Source organism: Scyliorhinus canicula, chromosome 5 (genome assembly GCF_902713615.1).
Source record: "Scyliorhinus canicula chromosome 5, sScyCan1.1, whole genome shotgun sequence".
In the NCBI taxonomy this organism is placed as follows: domain Eukaryota; kingdom Metazoa; phylum Chordata; class Chondrichthyes; order Carcharhiniformes; family Scyliorhinidae; genus Scyliorhinus; species Scyliorhinus canicula.
Genome location: NC_052150.1, coordinates 168894575 through 168915724, shown reverse-complemented (window position 1 = coordinate 168915724; position 21150 = coordinate 168894575). Strand labels below are relative to the sequence as shown.

At 43.6% G+C, this 21150-nt stretch overlaps 1 protein-coding gene across 8 annotated transcripts in view; it reads right to left on the bottom strand.

Moving 5' to 3' along the window:
• Positions 1-1548: 1548 nt before the first annotated feature.
• The window catches only part of stam (signal transducing adaptor molecule (SH3 domain and ITAM motif) 1), a 133672-nt gene continuing 114070 nt past the window's right edge, over positions 1549-21150 (bottom strand). For 7 of the 8 annotated variants that reach the window (XM_038798036.1, XM_038798038.1, XM_038798037.1 and 4 more), the window contains 4 exons: positions 17206-17260; positions 16161-16314; positions 6978-7153; positions 1549-4514 (listed from right to left, as the gene is read on the bottom strand). In XM_038798036.1, the coding sequence (XP_038653964.1) occupies positions 4304-4514; positions 6978-7153; positions 16161-16314; positions 17206-17260 (596 nt within the window). In that variant the 3' untranslated portion in view covers positions 1549-4303. The remainder of the gene's footprint in view (positions 4515-6977; positions 7154-16160; positions 16315-17205; positions 17261-21150) is intronic. The other variant, XM_038798041.1, reaches the window with a different exon arrangement.

Below are 21150 nucleotides of genomic sequence, written 5' to 3'. Positions count from 1 at the left end.
AAGTGGGGGTGGGTGGGGTTAGGCAGGTGGGACAGGTGCCAGGGGGCTGAAGCCTCATTTTAAGGCCGAAGCCTACTCACCCGTGAGACCCAGTGAAGGTTGTTGGGGTCTTGCAACACTGGGTGGCAGTCCTCCTTGTGAAGCTTCCCGCGCTAACGTTTTGCTGCCACGGCCTCCCAGGTGGCACTGGCTGCCCTGTGGCTGACCCTCCGACCCCCTCGGGGAAACAGGACATCATGTCTGGGCTCCACCGCATCCGACAGTCTGGCCAGGTCGACATCTCCGAATCGTTGGACTGGTCTACGCAGTGGCATAGCTGCGTGCTGTCTGGAGTTTGCTTTGCGGGATCAGATTTGTCAATCTCCACCTATCGATGGCCCCGTATCCAGCCCCACTGCTCCACCCACCCACTAAAGTATAAATCTGACCCCATTTTTCACAGTAACTTCATTGCAGTGTTAATGTAAGCCTACTTGTGACACTAATGAAGATTATTTCCAGTTCTTTCTAGCTTTGACAAAGAGTCATGCAGATTCGAAACGTTAGCTCCCTTTTCTCTCCATAGATGCTGTCAGACTTACTGAGATTGTCCAGTATTTTCTGTTTTTGTTTAGTTTAAGTACTGCTCCCCATCGTTAGCAGGGAGCTGCCGGGCACCATCCAGGCAAATCAGTCTTTTCCAATGTGAAGCCCATGGGGCATCATTACCGGCCTTAATTAGCTTCAGATACCGGTAGCAGCCTTGCCAGGTCCACCGTCGCGAGGATCCCGACAATTCTCACTCGCTACCACACGGAGAAACTTTTCTGTTAGATCGCGCCCTGTTTTTTGAGGAAACATAAGTAGAAATATCTACAAAATGGTTTGAAGTCCACACAGAATACAGGAACTATGAGCAGAATTCTTTCAACCCGCCCATGTTGGAATTGGCGGCGGACGAGTGCAGTGCATCTGGTGGGAGCCAAAAAGTCAGAAACCCGCCGGTGTAAAATCCTGTTGCAATTCTCCCATGGTGGGCTCACTCATCCTGCTGGCAGGTGGCGCAAATGCCATTTGCATATCATGAATATGCTCATTAAAGCAGCAAGATTAGTGTGCTTCTTTGAGCCATTCCTGGGATAAAGGACATGCGGGTGGACCCGCACTTCACAAGTATGGGCATCAAGGGCCCTGGCACTGCCTTCTTCTTGAGGCAGCTAGCCTTTTACCTCAGCGTTCCGGACATATTGGACGGTCTGGTGAAGACAGGTGGAATGGAGAGAGCGATACAAGTGTGCTGGACTGATACTTCAATATGGCACTAGGACCTTCGGATCCGCCAGCTGAAGACACAGGATGAATCAGCTGCCAATCCACCAAGAGAGTTGGAGGGGAACTCACCTATCCATTGTTAATGAGATTCCAAGTGCCGAATCTGGCATGGGATCTTGCCATTCAGGCCAGCTTTGCCGTAGCTGCCCGCCGCTGCATTTAAGTCTCAAAATGGGAAAGTTTCACCCTGTATCAGAAAGCTTGACCTATAAAGCAATTTGAATTCATTGACAGCAGTACTGTTTGCGATGCACTGTTTATTTAAACCATTCTTAGTTGATCACAGGTCGACTGTGAAATTATCTCCCAAGGAAGATTACCGGTATTTTCTTTGTCTTTTTTAAACCCGTGACATGCAGCAGAATAACAAATCTAATGACGTGGTCTTAGAATTTTTGCACTGAATTCAGCCAAAGCTAACAAGTCAAAGTTAATACAATGGACGCAAGTCATTTTACAGCTTTTTCTTGGTTTAAAATGTTGTTGAAATATACTTCATCATTCGTCAGCACAATAGTTTTAACGTTTTATACACAGATCTTACAAGGCCCCTCCAAAATGATTTGTGTAAATGGGAAACCGAGCACAATTTAATTAGCATTATAGTGTTCTACAATTAGTATTTCGTAAACATTCAGCTCAAATCGTCAAATTATGGACCATTAGTGTATAGTTTTTTCATGAATTTAATTTAACAAAATAAAACTTGGATGTTGAAATCTGTTAACCTGCACATTAACCAACACACATTTCCAACTAAATTACATTTGACATTGTATGGCATTGCATTGAGCAATGTGACTGATCTTGTAATGTTCAAAACAAACAAAATATTTACTTCAAGACATTTAAAAAGCTTAAATACAATAAACATTTGAAAATTTCACACTTCCAGTTCTAGATGCTAAATTAAAGGAGCACCATCTTCATGAAAACTTGCACACCTTTCAGAATTTACTTGCAAAAAATTACAATTGATGCTGGAAATGAAATTACTGTGACACTTGACTGCAATATTTTTGTTGTTTGCATTGCTTTTGTCCTTTACGAAACAAAGGACTAAGCAAGTGCTTTTTCATGAAGGTAGTGTCTTTTAAGGAGAGAAACTCTATTCATCAAGGATTATGAACTACCCTTTTAAAAAACATCTTCAAACATATTGATCTGACTGAACTAACATACAAGTCCTGCTCCACATTACCCAGTAATTCCACTAATACACTGAAAATAGATACAATATCCCCAGTGAAGGCCTGAAAATGAGAATTATACTCACCTTTGAGCCCTCACAAAAGGGGATGGGAGCAGAGGTGGGCAGGTATGGAATTTTGCATCGCTGGTTGGCATGCTGTTCCCTATCTCTGTCCCCCACGCTGTGCTATTTTCCCAGTGGTGGAATAGAAGGCTGCGAGGCTATCTGCCCACAAAAGCATGCAGCCAACTGACTGGGTTAAGGGCCTATTTAGGCCTGCTGTCAAGATGCCTACTGGGGTGCCGACAGTGATTTTCTAGTCGGTTTCCACGTCCCAACAGACAGCGGATGACTGTTCTGTTGCCTGGAGGCAACCTCTTGGTCGCATAGTTGGTCGTTGGGATGGAGGAGAAAGGGTTTCAGGCAAGCTTCGAGACCCTTCTTGCTTGCCTGGGTTCAGCAGCAACCATATGCCGCCCTGTGGAAGGGTCGCTCCCACACAACGGTGGCCGGCTGCAAGGATCTTTTTACTCTTCACAGCTAAAGTACTCCCGCTCCTTTAACAATTTTCATCAGTTTAGTCAAGAAAAAAAAAAGGACCCAAATGTTGCCACCTATATTCGAAACTTGGACTCTCAACATTTTCAACCATCATTTCAGAAGCCACCCAATGAAAACAATTGATTTCACATAGTTTACACCAATTATCACCAGGGATCAACAGCAGTTTTTGTTTCAAAGCTGTGGCTTTGGTGGCTGGGCAGTCGTACTCTGAGCAATATGTAAAAACTCCATGCACCACCACAGTAATGCCAAAAATGTACACATTAGGAAAAAGTATGACAGGAGTTTCACAACTCAAAGGTTGGATTCCAGTTTTCATTTTGAACTTTGTCACATATATTTTACCTTGGAGTAGAACTGTTTCTTCCTTGTAGAAAAAAAAACACTTTCTAATCGCAACAGTAATTATCTGCCTGAACCCTGAGGAAACAACGGAATGAGGATATCAGAATAGTATTGCTGAACTTTAAATGCACATAGTTGCAAAGTGGTTCATAAATAAGTCATCTGGTTCTTCATCTGAAAATTAAACCTCAACTTTTACTTCTTAAAAAATGTACACTGCATATAAAGTTATTTTCTAATACTGCTGTTAGTTCTGATTTTGAGCACTAAAGCAGACTCACTGGAGGTGAAAAGGCAGCAAATTAAATGCATAACAGCTTATTAACTTGAGTAGTTATCTGCTCCAAAGGAGAAAGATCACTGCAGGCATCTGGGAGGTTATCCTTGACAGAGTGCAAAATGAGGCTATATAGATTTCATTCTTCACATCATAGGGATAATGTAACTTCATCTATTTTACATATAATATATATATATATATAACTTAAAATTACTACTTTAAAACTTTGATAATCTAGTTTTAAAACCACCATGAATTAATTTATATACCACCTGCAACAAATTATTTTCACATCTCAACTTATAGCTATCAAATTTAGCACTAATGCAGCAAATCAATGTATGTACACAGAACGAGTGATCAGTCCCACTTTTTCCCCACAAAATAGGAGATTATGTTCGCATAAAAAGCTGTAGTCACTGTGAGAACATAACGCTTATTCAGGGTTCGGCAACCATTTGTACTCCTTTCGCATAAGGTGATTCTGTTTAAAAAGAAGTTCAGTGCAGTCTGTGCAAATTAATTAAAATTTTAATTCCTGTAAACTGCACTACCGCCCATTTGTTCCTGGCCGATGTCGAGGACAAGACGGGTGAGAGAGATCACATTTCCTATAGAAGTGCTTTCTGTGAGTAAGGGGATTGTTGTTGACTGCTGGACTGTTGGCCATGGGTTGTAGAGGCAACACTGTAGTTTGGCATCTGCTGTCCATTTAGGCCAGTACTCTGATAACTAGGGATTTCAACATTTGAAGGGGCAGGTTGATTACAGACAGGTGCCTGATTTAGGTATGTACTTGCAGGCACAGAATTGTCCACAGCACTGAAAGGGAAGAAAAAACAATTAATCTGTCACATTAAAATATTTGGGTTCTATTTAACATACAAATTAAACGGATAAAACAGTTTATTCTCGAGGAGACATGACTCAGCAACTGAAGTTCCAACGTGGCCTTAAGGATAGGATGTGGCTCTGTGCCAACATTGCATTTATTACTTAGCATATTCATAGAATTTACAGTGAAGGAGGCAACTCGGCCCATCAAGTCTGCACCAGCCCTTGGAAAGAGCACCCTACTTAAGCATACAACTCCACCCTATCTCCATAAACCCAGAACCTGATCTAACCTTTTGCACACTAAGGGCAATTTAGCATGGCCAATCCACCTATTCTGCACATCTTTGGGCTGTGGGTGGAAATTGGAGCACTTGGAGGAAACCCATGCAGACACGGGGAGAAAGTGCAAACTCCACACAGTCACCTGAGGCCGGAATTGAACTTGGGTCCCTGGAGCTGTGAGACAGCAATACGAACCACTGTTCCACCGTATCACCCCTAATTTTCCCAATCTTAAAAGCTAGTTTAAAGGAGGGGGGGGGGGGGGGGGGGGGGGGGAGACGGACATAGGAGTTCCCAGTATTCCTCTTGGCTAAATAAATTGTTAATTTTCTATCAGAAATGTTTACGACCTGAAGCAATGTCATAAAAGGCATGTAGAATTTAATAAAATTATTATTTTCTTGGATGCTGATGGATCTCTGTCTCTATTCGGAACGCTGGATATCCGTTATCCCTTCGCAGTTCCCAAATAACAGACATCAAGTCTGTGCTTTTTAGCAAGTCCACTTGTACTTTATTTGTCAGCTATGCCACTGGTAAGCTTATTTCAATACAACATTTAGAGAGTTCCGACTAGCCCCTCAACAAGCTAGTCAGATGAATTGTCTTTAGCGAATACAGTGGTTGAGTTTTCATTCGATTGCAGATCGTGGTAATTCTTCAAATCATAATACACAGTATAAAATAACTAAGTGATTTAAACAAAAGAAAGATGGTGATTAGCAAAAGCAAGCAGCAAAGACATAGGTTTCAGAAAAAGAGAGAGAGAGAGAGAATATGATTCCGGAATAAGTTTTTCCATCCCGGTAAGTTATTCTTAAGGAGCTTATTATCGTAAGGTCTGGCCTTCTTTTCACCCCTTATTGGCTTTAACTAATTTATAATTCACTCAATTCGGCCAAACTGTCTGTCTATCAATTTAAGAGATATATGTATTTAAATGTCTTGGTGCGTCTTTCCCCATACACCCGCATCTATCATTAATTAGAAAAACACAGATTTTGCTGAGAAATCATATCTCTAGACTGGCTGTTTCCATAGAATCAGAACTACTCGAACTGGACTGCCGCCCAGTTTTTAAACACACAATGGGGCCTTTTAGCTAGTTGACGTCAGTGACTTTGCAGTTTCAAGCTGCTTGCAAAATGTAAAACCTGAGAAAGAAATTAGAGTGTTATCTGGATTAACCCTCAGTGGGTTCCCAACTATTTGTTGCACTGAAATAATGCCTAATATGATTATAGTTAATTATTCTTAATGAGTTCTCATTTAAACCTTATTACCTCCCCTTATTTTCATGGTTATAGCTGATCAGAAAAGTCAATTTCTATCAGATGCCATCTATTATTCAGGAACTCTCACCATTTTAGTGCAAGAATTATGACAGAGCCCAAAACATTACAGAAGTTCATGAGAAAAAGCACTGTGTATATGCAGGTTATACAGATACATACATAGAAGCAATGCAGTTGAGGAAAATTCAATAGGAACAACAAGGGTTTTGTTCATTTTGTGAGGCTGTATAATTGTTTGAAATTCTGGTCACTAGATTACCAGAGCTCTGATGTGGTTCTGATGTTTGATAAGAAAGCTAAGCCCAAAAAGATATTGTGCTATGAACTGAATTTAAAGTTACACATTTTCTGTCCCAAAAGAGTTTCACAACAATTATAATTCATTAAATTTTCATTGTATTTTGTTTGCATTTGTAATTCCTTTACCGATACCCTTAAGCTGCTATTTCAAGTCAATGATACATTTAACTCTCATACCAGTTTTGTTTATCAAACCCATTTTCCTTTTAGAATTAATCCACGGACTCTAACTTAAATGCATAGTGCCTGAAATTTACAGGTATATCTTTCATAATCAGAACAATTATTCTGAGCAAATAGTTCTGGGGTCCTATTATTCCTAGTTGAAAGTATTTACAAGATCACCCAAATTTGAGACAGTGTACATTTAGACTTTCCTTTCAAATCTAAAACAAAAGTGAGTTTACAAAGGGCAAATAATATCACCCTATTACTGCACTGTGGTTTCAAATTAGAAGTTAACATATGCAACTGTTGAAAGTGGTCTAGATCATGGCATTATGTAAAAAACATCAAGAATTTCACCAATGAAAATGGGTCAGTACAAGTGGGTGTATAATAATCAACTTACTTAGTATAAGATGTTGGAGCTTGCTGGTTGGGCAGTGCTGAGCTTACTGTTGGTGGTAAACCAGCTTGGCTGAGAGATGGAATCTGATCTGATGGAATACTGTACCCCTGGACTGAAGCCATCTGAGGTGTACCAGATATTACATATGCTCCACTGGGAGGCTGTCCTGAATATACCTGTAACAGAGAGCTTAACTATCATTAAACTGTATTATAATTTAAAATGCATTCAGGTTTACCAGGAGATGTAGCTGTAAGTTCTCTCATTTTGCAAGAATGCCATGCTCTCAGAGAAGTTACAGTTTCTCCATCTCTCAACAGTAACCATTTCTAGTCTGTTCGGAGAATGTCTATGGCAGAAAGGACACAAGTCACCAAATAAAATTAGTTTACAAGATTTGTTGATTAAAATATTATTATAAATTCAAACAGCTGAACACAGCTAATTACTGTGCGAATAAGGGAAATTAAAATTAGTGGTCAGTTTAACAAAGTTGGCAACACTTTCAACTAATTCAGAGGACATGGGATTCATGTCCCACACCAAAATTTAATCTAGGCTCATACTTCAGGGTTATAATTAAGGAGTAAAGTCACCCTAGTCCCAGATGACCATAGGCTGGTTTCGCCTTTAAGGGGAAAAGCTGACTGGTGGTAATTTAATCTGAGGATTACCACACCTCAGGCAAAGGGCAAAGTTGAGAAATGAAATGAAATGAAAATCACTTATTGTCACAAGTTGGCTTCAAATGAAGTTACTGTGAAAAGCCCCTAGTCGCCACATTCTGGCGCCTGTCCGGGAAGGCTTTTACGGGAATCGAACCGTGCTGCTGGCCTGCTTGGTCTGCTTTAAAAGCCAACGATTTAGCCCTGTGGGGGTCTTCATGAATAACCTCAGCCGGTATGGGAATTGAACTTGCGCTGTTGGCCTCTCTGCATCACGAACCAGCTGTCCAGCCAACTGAGCTAAACCAGCCCCAAGGAGTATTGCATTGGTTGAGGTACAGTCTTTCAAATAAGATATTAAACCAATGTTATATCTGCCATTCAGATGGTTGTCATGGTACTAAGAGTAGTGAGCTCTCCTTGTGCTCTGGCACAGTAAGAAGTCTCACAACACCAGAAACACCACTGCCCATCCCAGGCCTTCCACCAGTCCCAATCCCTTGTACCCCATTTCTCCCAAGATCTACACCACTGCCCATCCCAGGCCCTCCACCAGTCCCAATCCCTTGTACCCCATTTCTCCCAAGATCTACACCACTGCCCATCCCAGGCCCTCCACCAGTTCCAATCCCTTGTACCCCATTTCTCCCAACTCCAGCCCTTGCCGCGTGTTCACCATACCCTCCGACCTTCCCCTCTCTGAGGCTAAACGTGCTGTTCTCAGCAAAGGACTCAGCTTTGTACCCTTGCGTCCCCACCTCAATGAATTCCAGGCTCGACATGATGTTGAACTCTTCTTTCGCCACCTTCGTCTCCGTGCCCACTTCTTTGGGCAAGAATCCTCACCCTGTTCCACTGATCCTTTCATGTGCCTCCAACATTCTGCCTCCAAGCGGAACCCCCGCCGGGACAATTACCTGCCCTTGATCTTTTCATTGAGAACTGTCGACGGGACATTGGGCGTCTTAATTTTTCTGCCCCCCCTCACCCATTTCAACCTCTCTCCTTCCGAACTTTCTGCTCTTCACTCTTGTCAGCTCTAACCCCGACTTTGTCATCAAACCTGCCGACAAAGGGGCTGCTGTGGTCATCTGGCGCACTGACCTCTATCTCGCAGAGACTGAGCGCCAACTCTCAGATACTTCCTCTTACCTCCCCCTGGACCATGACCAGACCACTGAACATCAAGCCATTATCTCCAACACCGTTAGCAACCTCATTTCCTCCGAATGCCTTCCCCCTGCGGCTTCCAACCTCAGTCTCCCAACCCCGGACAGCTGCTTTTACCTACTTCCCAAAATCCACAAAAAGGACTGTCCCAGCAGACCCATTGTGTCAGCATGCTCTTGCCCCACCGAACTTTTTTCATCTTGTCTTGACTCCATCCTCACTCCTCTGGTCCATTCCCTGCCCACCTACATCCGGGATTCCTCTGATGCAGTACGTCATATTGACAGCTTCCAGTTCGCGGGCCCTAACCGCATTCTATTCACCATGGATGTGCAATCCCTCCACACCTCCATCCCATACCAGGATGGCCTGAGAGCTCTTCGCTTCTTTCTCGGAAAGAGACCCGGACAATTCCTGTCCACCACCTCTCCTCCACCTGGCTAAACTTGTTCTATCTCTCAACAACTTCTCCTTTAACTCATCTCACTTTCTCCAAATCAAAGGTGCAGCAATAGGTACTCGCATGGATCCTAGCTACGCTTGCCTTTTTATGGGGTATGTGGAATATTCCTTGTTCCAGACCTATCCGGGCCCCCTCCCACAGCTCCTTTACCGATACATTGATGACTATTTTGGTGCCGCGTCATGCTCTCGCCCGGACCTGGAAAAATTCATCAACTTCGCTTCCAGTTTCAACCCCTCCATCACTTTCGCCTGGTCCATCTGAGACTTCCCTTCCCTTCCTTGATCTTTCTGTCTCCATTTCCGGCAATAGACTATCCACTAATATCCACTACAATCCCACTGACTCCCACAGCTATCTGGACTACAGCTCTTTGCACCCTACACCCTGTATGGACTCCATCGCTTTCTCTCAACTCCTTCGCCTTTGTCGCATTTGTTCCGATGATGCCACTTTCCAAAATGGTGCTTCGAAAATCTGTTCCTTCTTCCACAACCGTGATTTCCCACCTACAGTTGTGGACAGGGCCCTCAACAGTGTGCGGTCCATCTCTCGCGCCACTACCCTCGCCCCCTCCACTCCCTCACAGAACAAGGATAGAGTCCCCCTCGTTCTCACATTTCATCCCATCAGCCTCCGTATGCAAAGCATAAACCTCCGCCATTTTCACCAACTCCAGCGTGATGCCACCACTGAACACATCTTCCCTTCACTCCCTCTGGTCAGCATTCCGCAGAGACCATTCCCTCCGAGACAATCTAGTCCACTCCTCCACCATACCCAGTACCTCTCACATCACCCATGGCACCTTCCCACGCAATTGCAAAGGTGTAACACCTGTCCCTTTACCTCTTCCATGCTTAACATCTCAGGCCCAAAACACTCATTCCAGGTTTAGCAGCGTTTCACTTGCATCTCTTCCAATTTGGTCTACTGAATTCACTGCTCCCAATGTGGTCTACACTATATCAGAGAGACCAAACGCAGACTGGGTGATCACTTTGCTGAGCATCTTCAGTCTGTGCGCATCCAGGACCCTGTCCTTCCTGTTGCTTGCCATTTTAACAAAAGACCCTGCTCCCATGCCCACATGTCTGTTCTTGGCCTGCTGCAATGTTCCAGTGAAGCGCAACGCAAACTGGAGGAACAACATCTCATCTTCCGGTTAGGCACGCTACAACCTTCCGGCCTGAACATCGAATTCAACAACTTCAGATGATCAGCTCTACCCCACCTCGACCCATTTGTTTCCATTTCATTTTAATTCCCGAAAGTGAACCCACGGAAGGCGATGGGCCCGGACGGGATCCCTGGTCGTGCACTCAGAGCCTGCGCATACCAGCTGGCAGAGGTATTCAGACATCTTTAACCTATCCCTACTCCACTCCGAAGTCCCCACCTGCTTCAAGAAGACCACCATCATACCGGTACCAAAGAAGAACCAGGAAACATGCCTCAATGACTACCGCCCGGTGGCCCTGACGTCAGTTATAATGAAGTGCTTCGAGAGGCTGATCATGAAGCGCATCACCTCCATACTCCCGGAACGCCTTGACCCACTTCAATTCGCATACCGTCGCAACCGGTCCACATCAGACGCCATTTCCCTGGCCCTACACTCATCCCTAGAGCATCTCGAAAACAAGGACTCCTGCATCAGACTCCTATTTATTGACTACAGCTCCGCCTTCAACACCATAATCCCAGCCAAGCTCATATCAAAGATCCAAAACCTAGGACTTGGCTCTCCACTCTGCAACTGGATCCTTGACTTTCTGACCAACAGACCACAGTCAGTAAGAATGAACACCAACACCTCCTCCACAATAGTCCTCAATACCGGTGCCCTGCAAGGCTGCGTACTTAGCCCCCTACTCTACTCCCTGTACACACACGACTGCGTGGCAAAACTTGGTTCCAACTCCATCTACAAGTTTGCTGACGATATGACCATAGTGGGCCGGATCTCGAATAACGACGAGTCCGAATACAGGAGGGAGATAGAGAACCTAGTGGAGTGGTGTAACGACAACAATCTCTCCCTCAATGCCAGCAAAACTAAAGAGCTGGTCATCGACGTCAGGAAGCAAAGTACTGTACACACCCGTCAGCATCAACGAAGCCGAGGTGGAGATGGTTAGCAGTTTCAAATTCCTAGGGGTGCACATCACCAAAAATCTATCCTGGTCCACTCACGTCGACGCCATCACCAAGAAAGCACAACAGCGCCTATACTTCGTCAGGAAACTAAGGAAATTCGGCATGGTCATATTAACCCTTACCAACTTTTACAGATGCACTAGAGAAAACATCCTCTCGGGCTGCATCACAGCCTGGTATGGCGACTGCTCAGCCCAGGACCGCAAGGAACTTCAGAGAGTCGTGAATACCGCACAGTCCATCACACGAACCTGCCTCCCATCCATGATTCCATCTACACCTCCCGCTGCCGGGGGAAAGCGGCCAGCATAATCAAGGATCCCTCCCACCCGGCTTACTCACTTTTCCAACTTCTTCCATCGGGCAGGAGATTCAGAAGTCTGAGAAGACGCACGAACAGACTCAAAAACAGCTTCTTCCCCACTGTCACCAGACTCCTAAATGACCCTCTTATTGACTGATCTCATTAACACTACACCCTGTATGCTTCAACCGATGCCAATGCTTATGTAGTTACATTGTATATCTTGTGTTGCCCTATTATGTATTCTCATATATTTTCTTGAATTTTGTTTAATTCCCTTTTCTTCTCATGTACTGAATGATCTGTTGAGCTGCTTGCAGAAAAATACTTTTCACTGTACCTCGGTATATGTGACAATAAACAAATCCAATCCAACTGTCTTTTACCATTTCTTTCTTTCTTAGTATATATTTAATTCCCCCCCCCCCCCCACCCCCAATCGTATCCACCTTTCCTTCACCTTTCTCCTCTTTGCCTCCCCTTTTCCCTCCCCCCACATCTACAGTCCATCCTCTGATGTTAGTTTCCCTGCTGTTTGACCTTTCACATCTTTTTTCTCGCTGGGGACTGCCATTAGCACTTTTTCCGCTTGGTTTCTGTGGCCATTAGCATCTTTTGTCCTCTCTGGGGACTGCCATTAGCACTCTTTCCCCTTGGTTTCTGTGGCCAGTAGCACCCGGTTTCCCTGGGTTTCTGTGGCTATGACTCATCTTTCATTCTCACTCCACAGTATAAATATTTCCCACTTTCTCTGTCTGTTAGCTTTGACAAAGAGTCATCGGACTCGAAACGTTAGCTCTTTTCTCTCCCTACAGATGCTGCCAGACTTGCTGAGATTTTCCAGTACTTTCTCTTTTGTTTCAGATTCCAGCATCCGCAGTAATTTGCTTTTGACCAATTTAAAGTCCAATGGTTTATTTGAAATTACAAGCTTTCAGACCGCTGTTCCTTCATCAGATGAGGTGGAGGCAGGTTCACAATCACAGCATATATTGAAGAGATACAATTGTAAGATAATTAAAGACTGGAATGTCAATCCTTTTAGGAACAAACAGTGAGTGGAGTGAGTGATAATCACAGGTAATCGAGGTGTGAATTGTCTCAAGCCAGGACAGTTAGTAGGGTTCTGCAAACCCAGGCAGTGTGATGGAGGTTACATGTAATGTGACATGAACCCGAGATCCCGGTTGAGACCGGCCTCACGCTTGCGAATTTTGGCTACCAGTTTCTGCTCGGCGATTCTGCATTGTTGTGTTTCTTAAAAGCCGCCTTGGAGAATGTTTACCCGAACATCATACCAAAGGACACTACGCTGGCAAAGTTGCGCCATCCCGCCCCACATGAGGGACTACAAGGAAAACTACCTGAAGGTCTGGGGGTTTTAACAACTAAGCAATGGGAGCTTAGCTTTGAAGAAAGCATTCTCTTTTGGGGAGCTCTTGTACTGGTCCCGAGGCAAGCCAAGAAAGCCATACTGCAGGACCTGCACAGTGGACAGCTGAGATGAAGATGTCCAAATTAAGATGTTCGCCAGAAGTTACGTGTGGTGGCCGGAGCTCAATGGTGACATTAAGAGGTTGATAAATGATGTAGAGCATCAAACGTTCCCACCATCAGCCTCACTTCACCACTGGGAATGGCCAGGCCAGCCCTAGTTGCGGTTACACACCGTCTTTGCCGGGCCTTTCTGAAGGTCATAGAACACACAGTGAAGAAGGAGGCCATTTGGCCTATCGAGTCTGCACCGACCCACTTAAGCCCTCACCTCCACCCTACCCTGTAACCCAATAACCCCTCCTTTGTTTGACACTAAGGGCATTTTAGCATGCCCAATTCACTTAACGTCTTTGGACTGTGGGAGGAAATCAGAGCACCTGGAGGAAACTCATGCAGACACGGGGAGAACGTGCAGACTCCGCACAGCCAGTGACTCAGCGGGGAATCGAACCTGGGACTCTGGTGCTGTGAAGCCACAGTGCTGGCCACTTGTGCTACTGTGCTGCCCATGTTTTTACTACTCGTTGACGCCCACTCAAAATGGATAAACATTTACATTTACCAGATGCCGTCTGCCACTTCACAGGCCACCATTGAGTGGTACCATTGATCGATAACATGAAAATAGTGAGGATAGCCTTCGACTACAGGAGGATATAGACGGGCTGGTCAGATGGGCTGATCAGTAGCAAATGGAATTCAATCCAGATAAGTGTCAGGTGATGTACTTGGGCAGGACAAACATGGCAAGGGAATACATGATAAACGGCAAGACCCTAATGCACTGAGGATCAGGGGAACTTTGGTTTGCATGTTCACCGTCCCTTAAGGTAGCAGAGCAGGTGGATATTGTGGTTAAGAAGGCCCTTATTAGCCGAGGCATAGAGTGGGCAGGTTATGCTGGAACTGTATAAAACGTTGGTTAGGCAACAGGTAGGGTATTGTGTGCAGTTCTGGAATCCACGTTACAGGACAGATGTGAAAGCACAGAAAGGGTGCAGAGTAGATTTACTCGGATGTTACCTGGGCTGGAGAGTTTTAGTTATGAAAAGAGATTGGATCGACTTGGATTGTTTTCCTAGGAGCAGAGGAAACTGAGTGGGGACATGATTGAGATGTATAAAATTATGAAGGGCATAGATAGAGTAGACAGGAAGAAACCTTTCCCTTTGGTGGAGGGATCAATGACCAGGGAACATAGATTTTAGGTAAGGGGCAGGAGGTGTAGAGGGAAGGGAGGGGAAACCTTTTTACCCAGAGGGTGGTGGGAGTTTGGAACTCACTGCCTGAAAGCACAGTGAAGGCAGAGACCCTCATAATATTTAAGAAGTATTTACACTTGCGATGCCCAGGCACACAAGGCTATAGGCCAAGTGCTGGAAAATGGGATTAGCATAGTAAGGTCGTTGTTGACTGGCACAGACACAATGGGCCAAAGGGTCTTTTCTGTGCTGGATGACTCCGCTCTGTGGCTAAATTCCTCTTGTGGAAAAATCTAGTATACATATTTTAGTGATCTATTCAATTCGACCTAGTTGCACATTAAAAAATTAGATCTCTTGCATATTTTTGTGCATTTGTAACCAAGGATATTTGAGGAATGGAAATCACTTTGTTTTGGCATCAAGTGTCAACATCAAACTCTTGAAAATGAAATGAAATTGTTTATTGTCGCAAGTAGGCTTCAAATGAAGTTACTGTGAAAAGTCACCACATTCCGGCGCCTGTTCGGGGAGGCTGGTACGGGAATTGAACCTGCGTTTGGTCTGCTTTAAAAGCCAGCGATTTAGTCCTGTGCTAAACCAGCCCCTCTTCCAGGTCAGCAAAGCCCAGATACATCCCATTATAGTCTATACTCTGCATCAATAGAGTCCAATGTCCACAATTGTAAATAAAACAGCAATAGTTTGAAATGAATGTGCATTCTCTTCCTTTCCCTTGCAAATGTTCACTAAACGTTTGCACTTCACTTCCTCTAAATTATTTGATTTACAGAATAATTAGATATCTTTATTGCTGAATGGGGAAAGTCAATGCTTATTTCAAATGTGACTACAAAGTACATAGCAAAAACAGCCTGCCCAACTGCTATCAGCATATTAAGAATGTGTTCCACAAAAGGAGAAGTTTGGTTAATAATACAAGTACACAGAATACATCAGAGAAGACTGGAACAATTGCTGAAGAGTTTCATGATAATTTCTTTGCCACTTAATGGTTACTAGGCCTTTCAGTTGCTGAATAAAATGTTGAATGAATGATCCACTAATTCCCAATTTCTTGGAGGTATGTTACAGTTCACTTAAGGAATGGAGGCTGCTATACCAACACACTTTTACATTTATATATGGAGTCACAGGTAGTGGTGATAGAGGCTCCAATGTTCTTTCCATCACATGGCTGACCAGGCATCTCTCCTGTTCTTAGCACCTGCCATTGAGGTGTGTTAGAAGGATTTGAAGATTGATACCCAGTCTGTTTGGTTGTTTTATGAACACACTTACTTGGTCATTGAGTCCTGGGGGCGGGACTCAAACCCACAGTTTGACTCAGAGGGCCACAAAACTTCCACTCTCAATCTCTTACAGCCATATTACATTTATTCCATAGATACACAACAGACTACATAAAAACACATCCAAACATTTAGAGTTTTATGGTTGACGGTTCAAGTTAATTATTATCCTCAATAATATCAACAGGCTTTCAAAAGAATAACCCGCCTACTCTCGGCATCAACGTATGATGGTTACTATTGCAAAACCATAATGTCAAATGATCTAATGTGGCATTTAAATATGATAGTTTCCTTTTAAATTTAAATAAAACTTTAAGATATCTTGAAAAAGTTTATCTAAAATTCTTATTATCTAAAGCACTGTCATAAATAATTACTTTATTGTAATAAATGACTCGGGACACACCTGAGAAACTGCTACAGAGGATGGTTGTATGTAATACTGCTGGCTCTGGAGTTTAGCGTACATGCAATACATTGGATCGTCATTCATCAACTTAGCATACAAGCTTAGAGCCTCCATCATTTTCACATTTAGATCTGACAGTTCAGAATGTTTCCTAAACAACAATGAAGTAAACAAGTGTAAGAGGTAATACTGGGTATATCAGAACACACAAATGAACATTCGGTGGGCTTGGAAGTCCTTGAGTTTCTTTCCACTGCCAGAAGTGCAATGGGTTGGGATTCCCAAATAGTGACCTGTTCCAGCCCGGACACAAAAATACATGAAATAGGTGCAGTCAATCATATGGGCCCATCGAGCCTGCTCCACCATGCAATACAATAATGGCTAATCTTGAGCTTCAACTCCATTTTCCCACCTGCTCCGCATATTCCCCAATTCCCTGAGACACCATAAGTCTATTCATCTCAGCATTAGATGTGTTCAACGGTGGAGGATCCGCAACTTTGATGAGAGAATTCCAAAGATTCACAATCCTTTGAGCAAATTTCTTCTAATCTCATTCCTATAATGATTGTACAGGTATTACTACTTTTGCAAATGGACTGTCACGAGGAAGGCTTGCCCTACTGCCATCAGGGTTATAATCAACCAATTTGAGGGGACACAGGGAGCAGAATTTCTGAGATTTCTGGCAGACCAAGGTCACCCTGCCAGTCTTGCCTCTTCATCAGCTGTTGGCACTCATAGAACATACAGTGAAGGAGGCCATTCGGCCCATCGAGTCTGCACCGACACACTTAAGCCCTCACTTCCAGGCTACCCTCGTAACCCAATAAATCCATCACAGCCAAGTGAAAATATTTAAATGTTTTAAATAAAAAACAAAGCTCTGAAATTCAGAAAAATTTACTTTACCCAAGCTCATGCATCCTGTCATGTTTGTTTAGGTGTATCCCATGGCTCTAAGAATTCCAGGACCTGTATGTCAGATAGGTGCTAATTGGCGCATAATGGAAAAATAATCAGAAAATAGGATTTTTACCTGTCAATTTCTTCCAACTTCTGATCTATGAGTGGACCCATTTGGTGACAGGTACCTAAGGAAATTTTAGAGACAGCAAAAGTTTAAATTATTTTCTTGTTTGTTTTTGGCGAGGTAGTGGGGCAGCGAAGTGCATTATATTGATCAACCTGGAATTACACAGGCAAAAGTGAAAGTTAAGAAGTAACTGATTAACCGATCATTCTTATATAAACATATGACTACACTTGTTGCAAGGTACACTGAAGTCCTGTCATTTGTGCTGGGATGTCAAAGGTTTTCTGTGGTCATGTAGATATTCCTGATCTACCTGCTGCCCCCTGGTGAAATCACCCAAAAAGACATCATCAGCTTCCATGTTAAAGCTGATGACATGCAGTTCTACATCAATTTCCACCTCTAATAGACCATAAGACCATAAGATATAAAAGCAAAATTAGGCCTCTTGGCCCATCGAATCTGCTCCGCCATTCAATCATGGCTGATATTTTTCTCATCCCCATTCTCCTGCCTTCTCCCCATAAACCCTGATCCCCTTATTGATCAAAAACCTATCTATCTCTATCTTAAAGATACTCAGTGATTTGGCCTCCACAACCTTCTGCAGCAAAGAGCTCCACAGAATCACCACCCTCTGGCTGAAGAAATTCCTCCTCATCTCTGTTTTAAAGGATTGTCCCTTTAGTCTGAGATTGTGTCCTCTGCTTCTAGTTTTTCTGAAAAGTAGAAACATCCTCTCCACGTCCACTCTATCCAGGCCTTGCAGTATCCTGTAAGTTTCAGTAAGATCCCCCCCATCATTCCAAACCCCAACGAGTGCAGACCCAGAGTCCTCAACCGTTCCTCATACAACAAGCTCTTCATTCCAGGGATCATTCTTGTGAACCTCCTCTGGACCCTTTCCAAGGACAGCACATCCTTCCTTAGATACAGGGCCCAAAACTGCTCACAATACTCCAAATGAGGTCTGACCAGAGCCTTAAATAGCCTTGGATGTACATCCCTGGCCTTGTATTCTAGCCCTCTCGACATGAATGCTAACATTGCATTAGCCTTCCTAACTGCCGACTGAATCTGCACATTAACCTTAGAGAATCGCAAACAAGGACTCCCAAGTCCCTTTGTGCTTTTGATTTCCTACGCATCTTCCCATTTAGAAAATAGTCCATGCCTCCATTTCTCATTATGCCTGATTTTGATTTGTTACACTGTTTATCAGGCATCCAGTACTGAATGAGCAACATTTTACTCCAATTACATTCAGGGGAGATCAAAGCCATTGACTTTGTTCCTCTCCACAAGCTGTATTCCCTAGCTCCCCCACCCCTTCGTAACCATCATTTGCCCCAGACATTGTGTAAAGCTGAAACAGATAATTTCACAACTTGATCATCTTAACTAAACCCTGAGGTAAGCTTCTCACCGATATCTGCTCCATCACAAAGTCTGCCTGCGTCCACCTCAGTAACAATACCAATCTCCTTCCCTCGCCTTAGCTGCTTTCCAAACTCTCATCTATATCTTTTTAACCTCTAAACTTTTTTCCAATTCTTTACTGGCCAACCTCCCATTTTCTGGCCTATTTTTCGGCCCACATCCTAATCGCAAAAAATCCCATTCATCCATTGCCCCTGTGCTTGGTGACCATCAATGGCTCTCAGACAGGCAACAACTCAATTTTAAAATTCTCATCCTTATTCTTTATTCCTTCGTCACCTCTCCCCTCCCTATTGCTGTAGCTTCTTCCAGCCCAATAACCTGCAGGTACAGCAGGTACTAAGGAAGACAAATGGAATTTTGGCCTTTTCTAGCTCAAGGAATAGAGTATAAAGGGAGGAAAATATTGCTGCAACAGTACAAAGCATTGGTGAGACCGCACTAGGAATACCGTGTACAGCTCTGGTCCCATTATTTGAGGCGGGATGCAGTTGTATTGGAGGCAGTTCAGAGGAGGTTCACTAGATTGATTTCAGAGATTGGGGGGGAGGGGGGGGGGATGTTTGTCTTATGAAGAGAGATTGAGCATACTCTCTCAGGTTTAGAAGAATGAGATCTAATTGGAGATGCTATACAAGATGCTGAACGGTACTGATGAAGTAGACGCAGAGCAGATGTTCCTCTTGTAGGGCAATCTAGAATAGGAGATCATAGGTTAAGGGGTAGCAGATTTAAAACAGAGATAAGGAGAAATTACGTCTCTCAAAGGGTTGTGTATCTGTGGAATTCACTACCCCAGATTACGGTCGATGCCAGGACATTTGAGCAAATTTGAGGAGATAGACAGATTTTTAACTCGTAATGGGTTGAAGGGTTATGGAGAATGAGCAAGAAAGTAGGGTTGGGGCCGAGATCAGCCATTACTGTATTGAATAGCAGAGCTGGCTCGAGGGGCTGAATTGTCTACTGCTGCTCCTAGTTCTTATGCTATGTTCTGATGTTATGTTCTCGGTCACCGAGATTTCTGCATTCCTACAAATCAGGCCTCTTGCATATCCCCAATTTTAATTGCTCCAGCATTTGTCAGAATGCTTTGAAATGTCTAGTCCCCAGGATTCAAATTCCCTCTCCTCCTATTGATAGCCATTACGGAGACATGGTTGCAGGATGGTCACGACTGGGAGTTAAATATCAGGGGTACCAGACGTTTCGGAGGGATAGACAGGTATGTAAGGGAGGTGGAGTAGCACTAATAATCAAGGACAACATCAGGGTGGCATTGAGGGATGATATAGGTTCTATGGAGAATGAGGTTGAATCCATTTGGGTAGAAATTAGAAATTCTAAGAAGAAAAAGACACTGATAGGCGTAGTCTATAGGCCACCAAATAATAGTATCACACTGGGACGGGCAGTAAATGAAGAGATAACTAATGCCTGTGAAACGGGTACAGCAGTTAACATAGGAGATTTTAATCTGCATATAGATTGGTCAAATCAGCTCGGTCAGGGTAGCCTTGAAGAGGAGATCGTTGAATGTATCCGGGATAGTTTTCTGGAACAATATGTAATGGAACCGACGAGAGAGCAAGCTATCCTAGATCTGGTCCTGTGTAATGAAGCAGGAATAATTAATGACCTCATCGTAGCGATCCTCTTGGGAGGAGTGATCACAGCATGGTTGATTTTAGTATACAGATGGAGAGCGTGATGATAGAATCCAATACCAGGGTCCTATGCTTGAACAAAGGGGACTACGATAGAATGAGGAAGGACCTCGCTAAAGTAGACTGGAAACAAATATTTTATGGTAGGACAGTTGAGGAGCAGTAGAGTACTTTCAAATAAATCTTTCGTAGTGCTCAACAAAAGTATATTCCAGTGAGAAGGAAGAATTGTAAGTAAAGAGGTAATCTACCATGAGTGTCTAAGGAGATACATGAGGCTATCAAATTGAAAGAGAAGGCTTACAAAGTGGCCAAGATCAGCAGGAAACTAGAAGATTGGGAAAACTTTAAAGGTCAGCAGAAAGCCACGAAAAGAGCCATAAAGAAAAGTAAGATAAAACACGAAAAAAAACTGGCACAGAATATAAGGACAGATAGCAAAAGTTTTTATAATTATATAAAACTAAAAAGAGTGGCTAAAGTAAACATTGGTCCATTAGAGGATGAGAGTGGTCATTTAGTTATGGGATATGATGAAATGGCGGAGGCATTGAACAAATATTTTGTATCGGTCTTCACAGTGCAGGACACTAATAACATGCCAGCAATTGACCGAGAGAAGAAGGTAGGTGAGGACCTGGAAACCATTACTATCAAGAAAGAGGGAGTGTTGGGCAAGCTAATGGAGCTCAGGATAGATAAGTCTCCTGGCCCTGATGGAATGCATCCCAGGGTACTGAAAGAGATGGCTGGAGTAATAGCAGATGCACTGGCAGTAATTTTCCAAAATTCGCTGAACACTGGGGCAGTCCCAGAGGATTGGAAAACAGCAAATGTGACG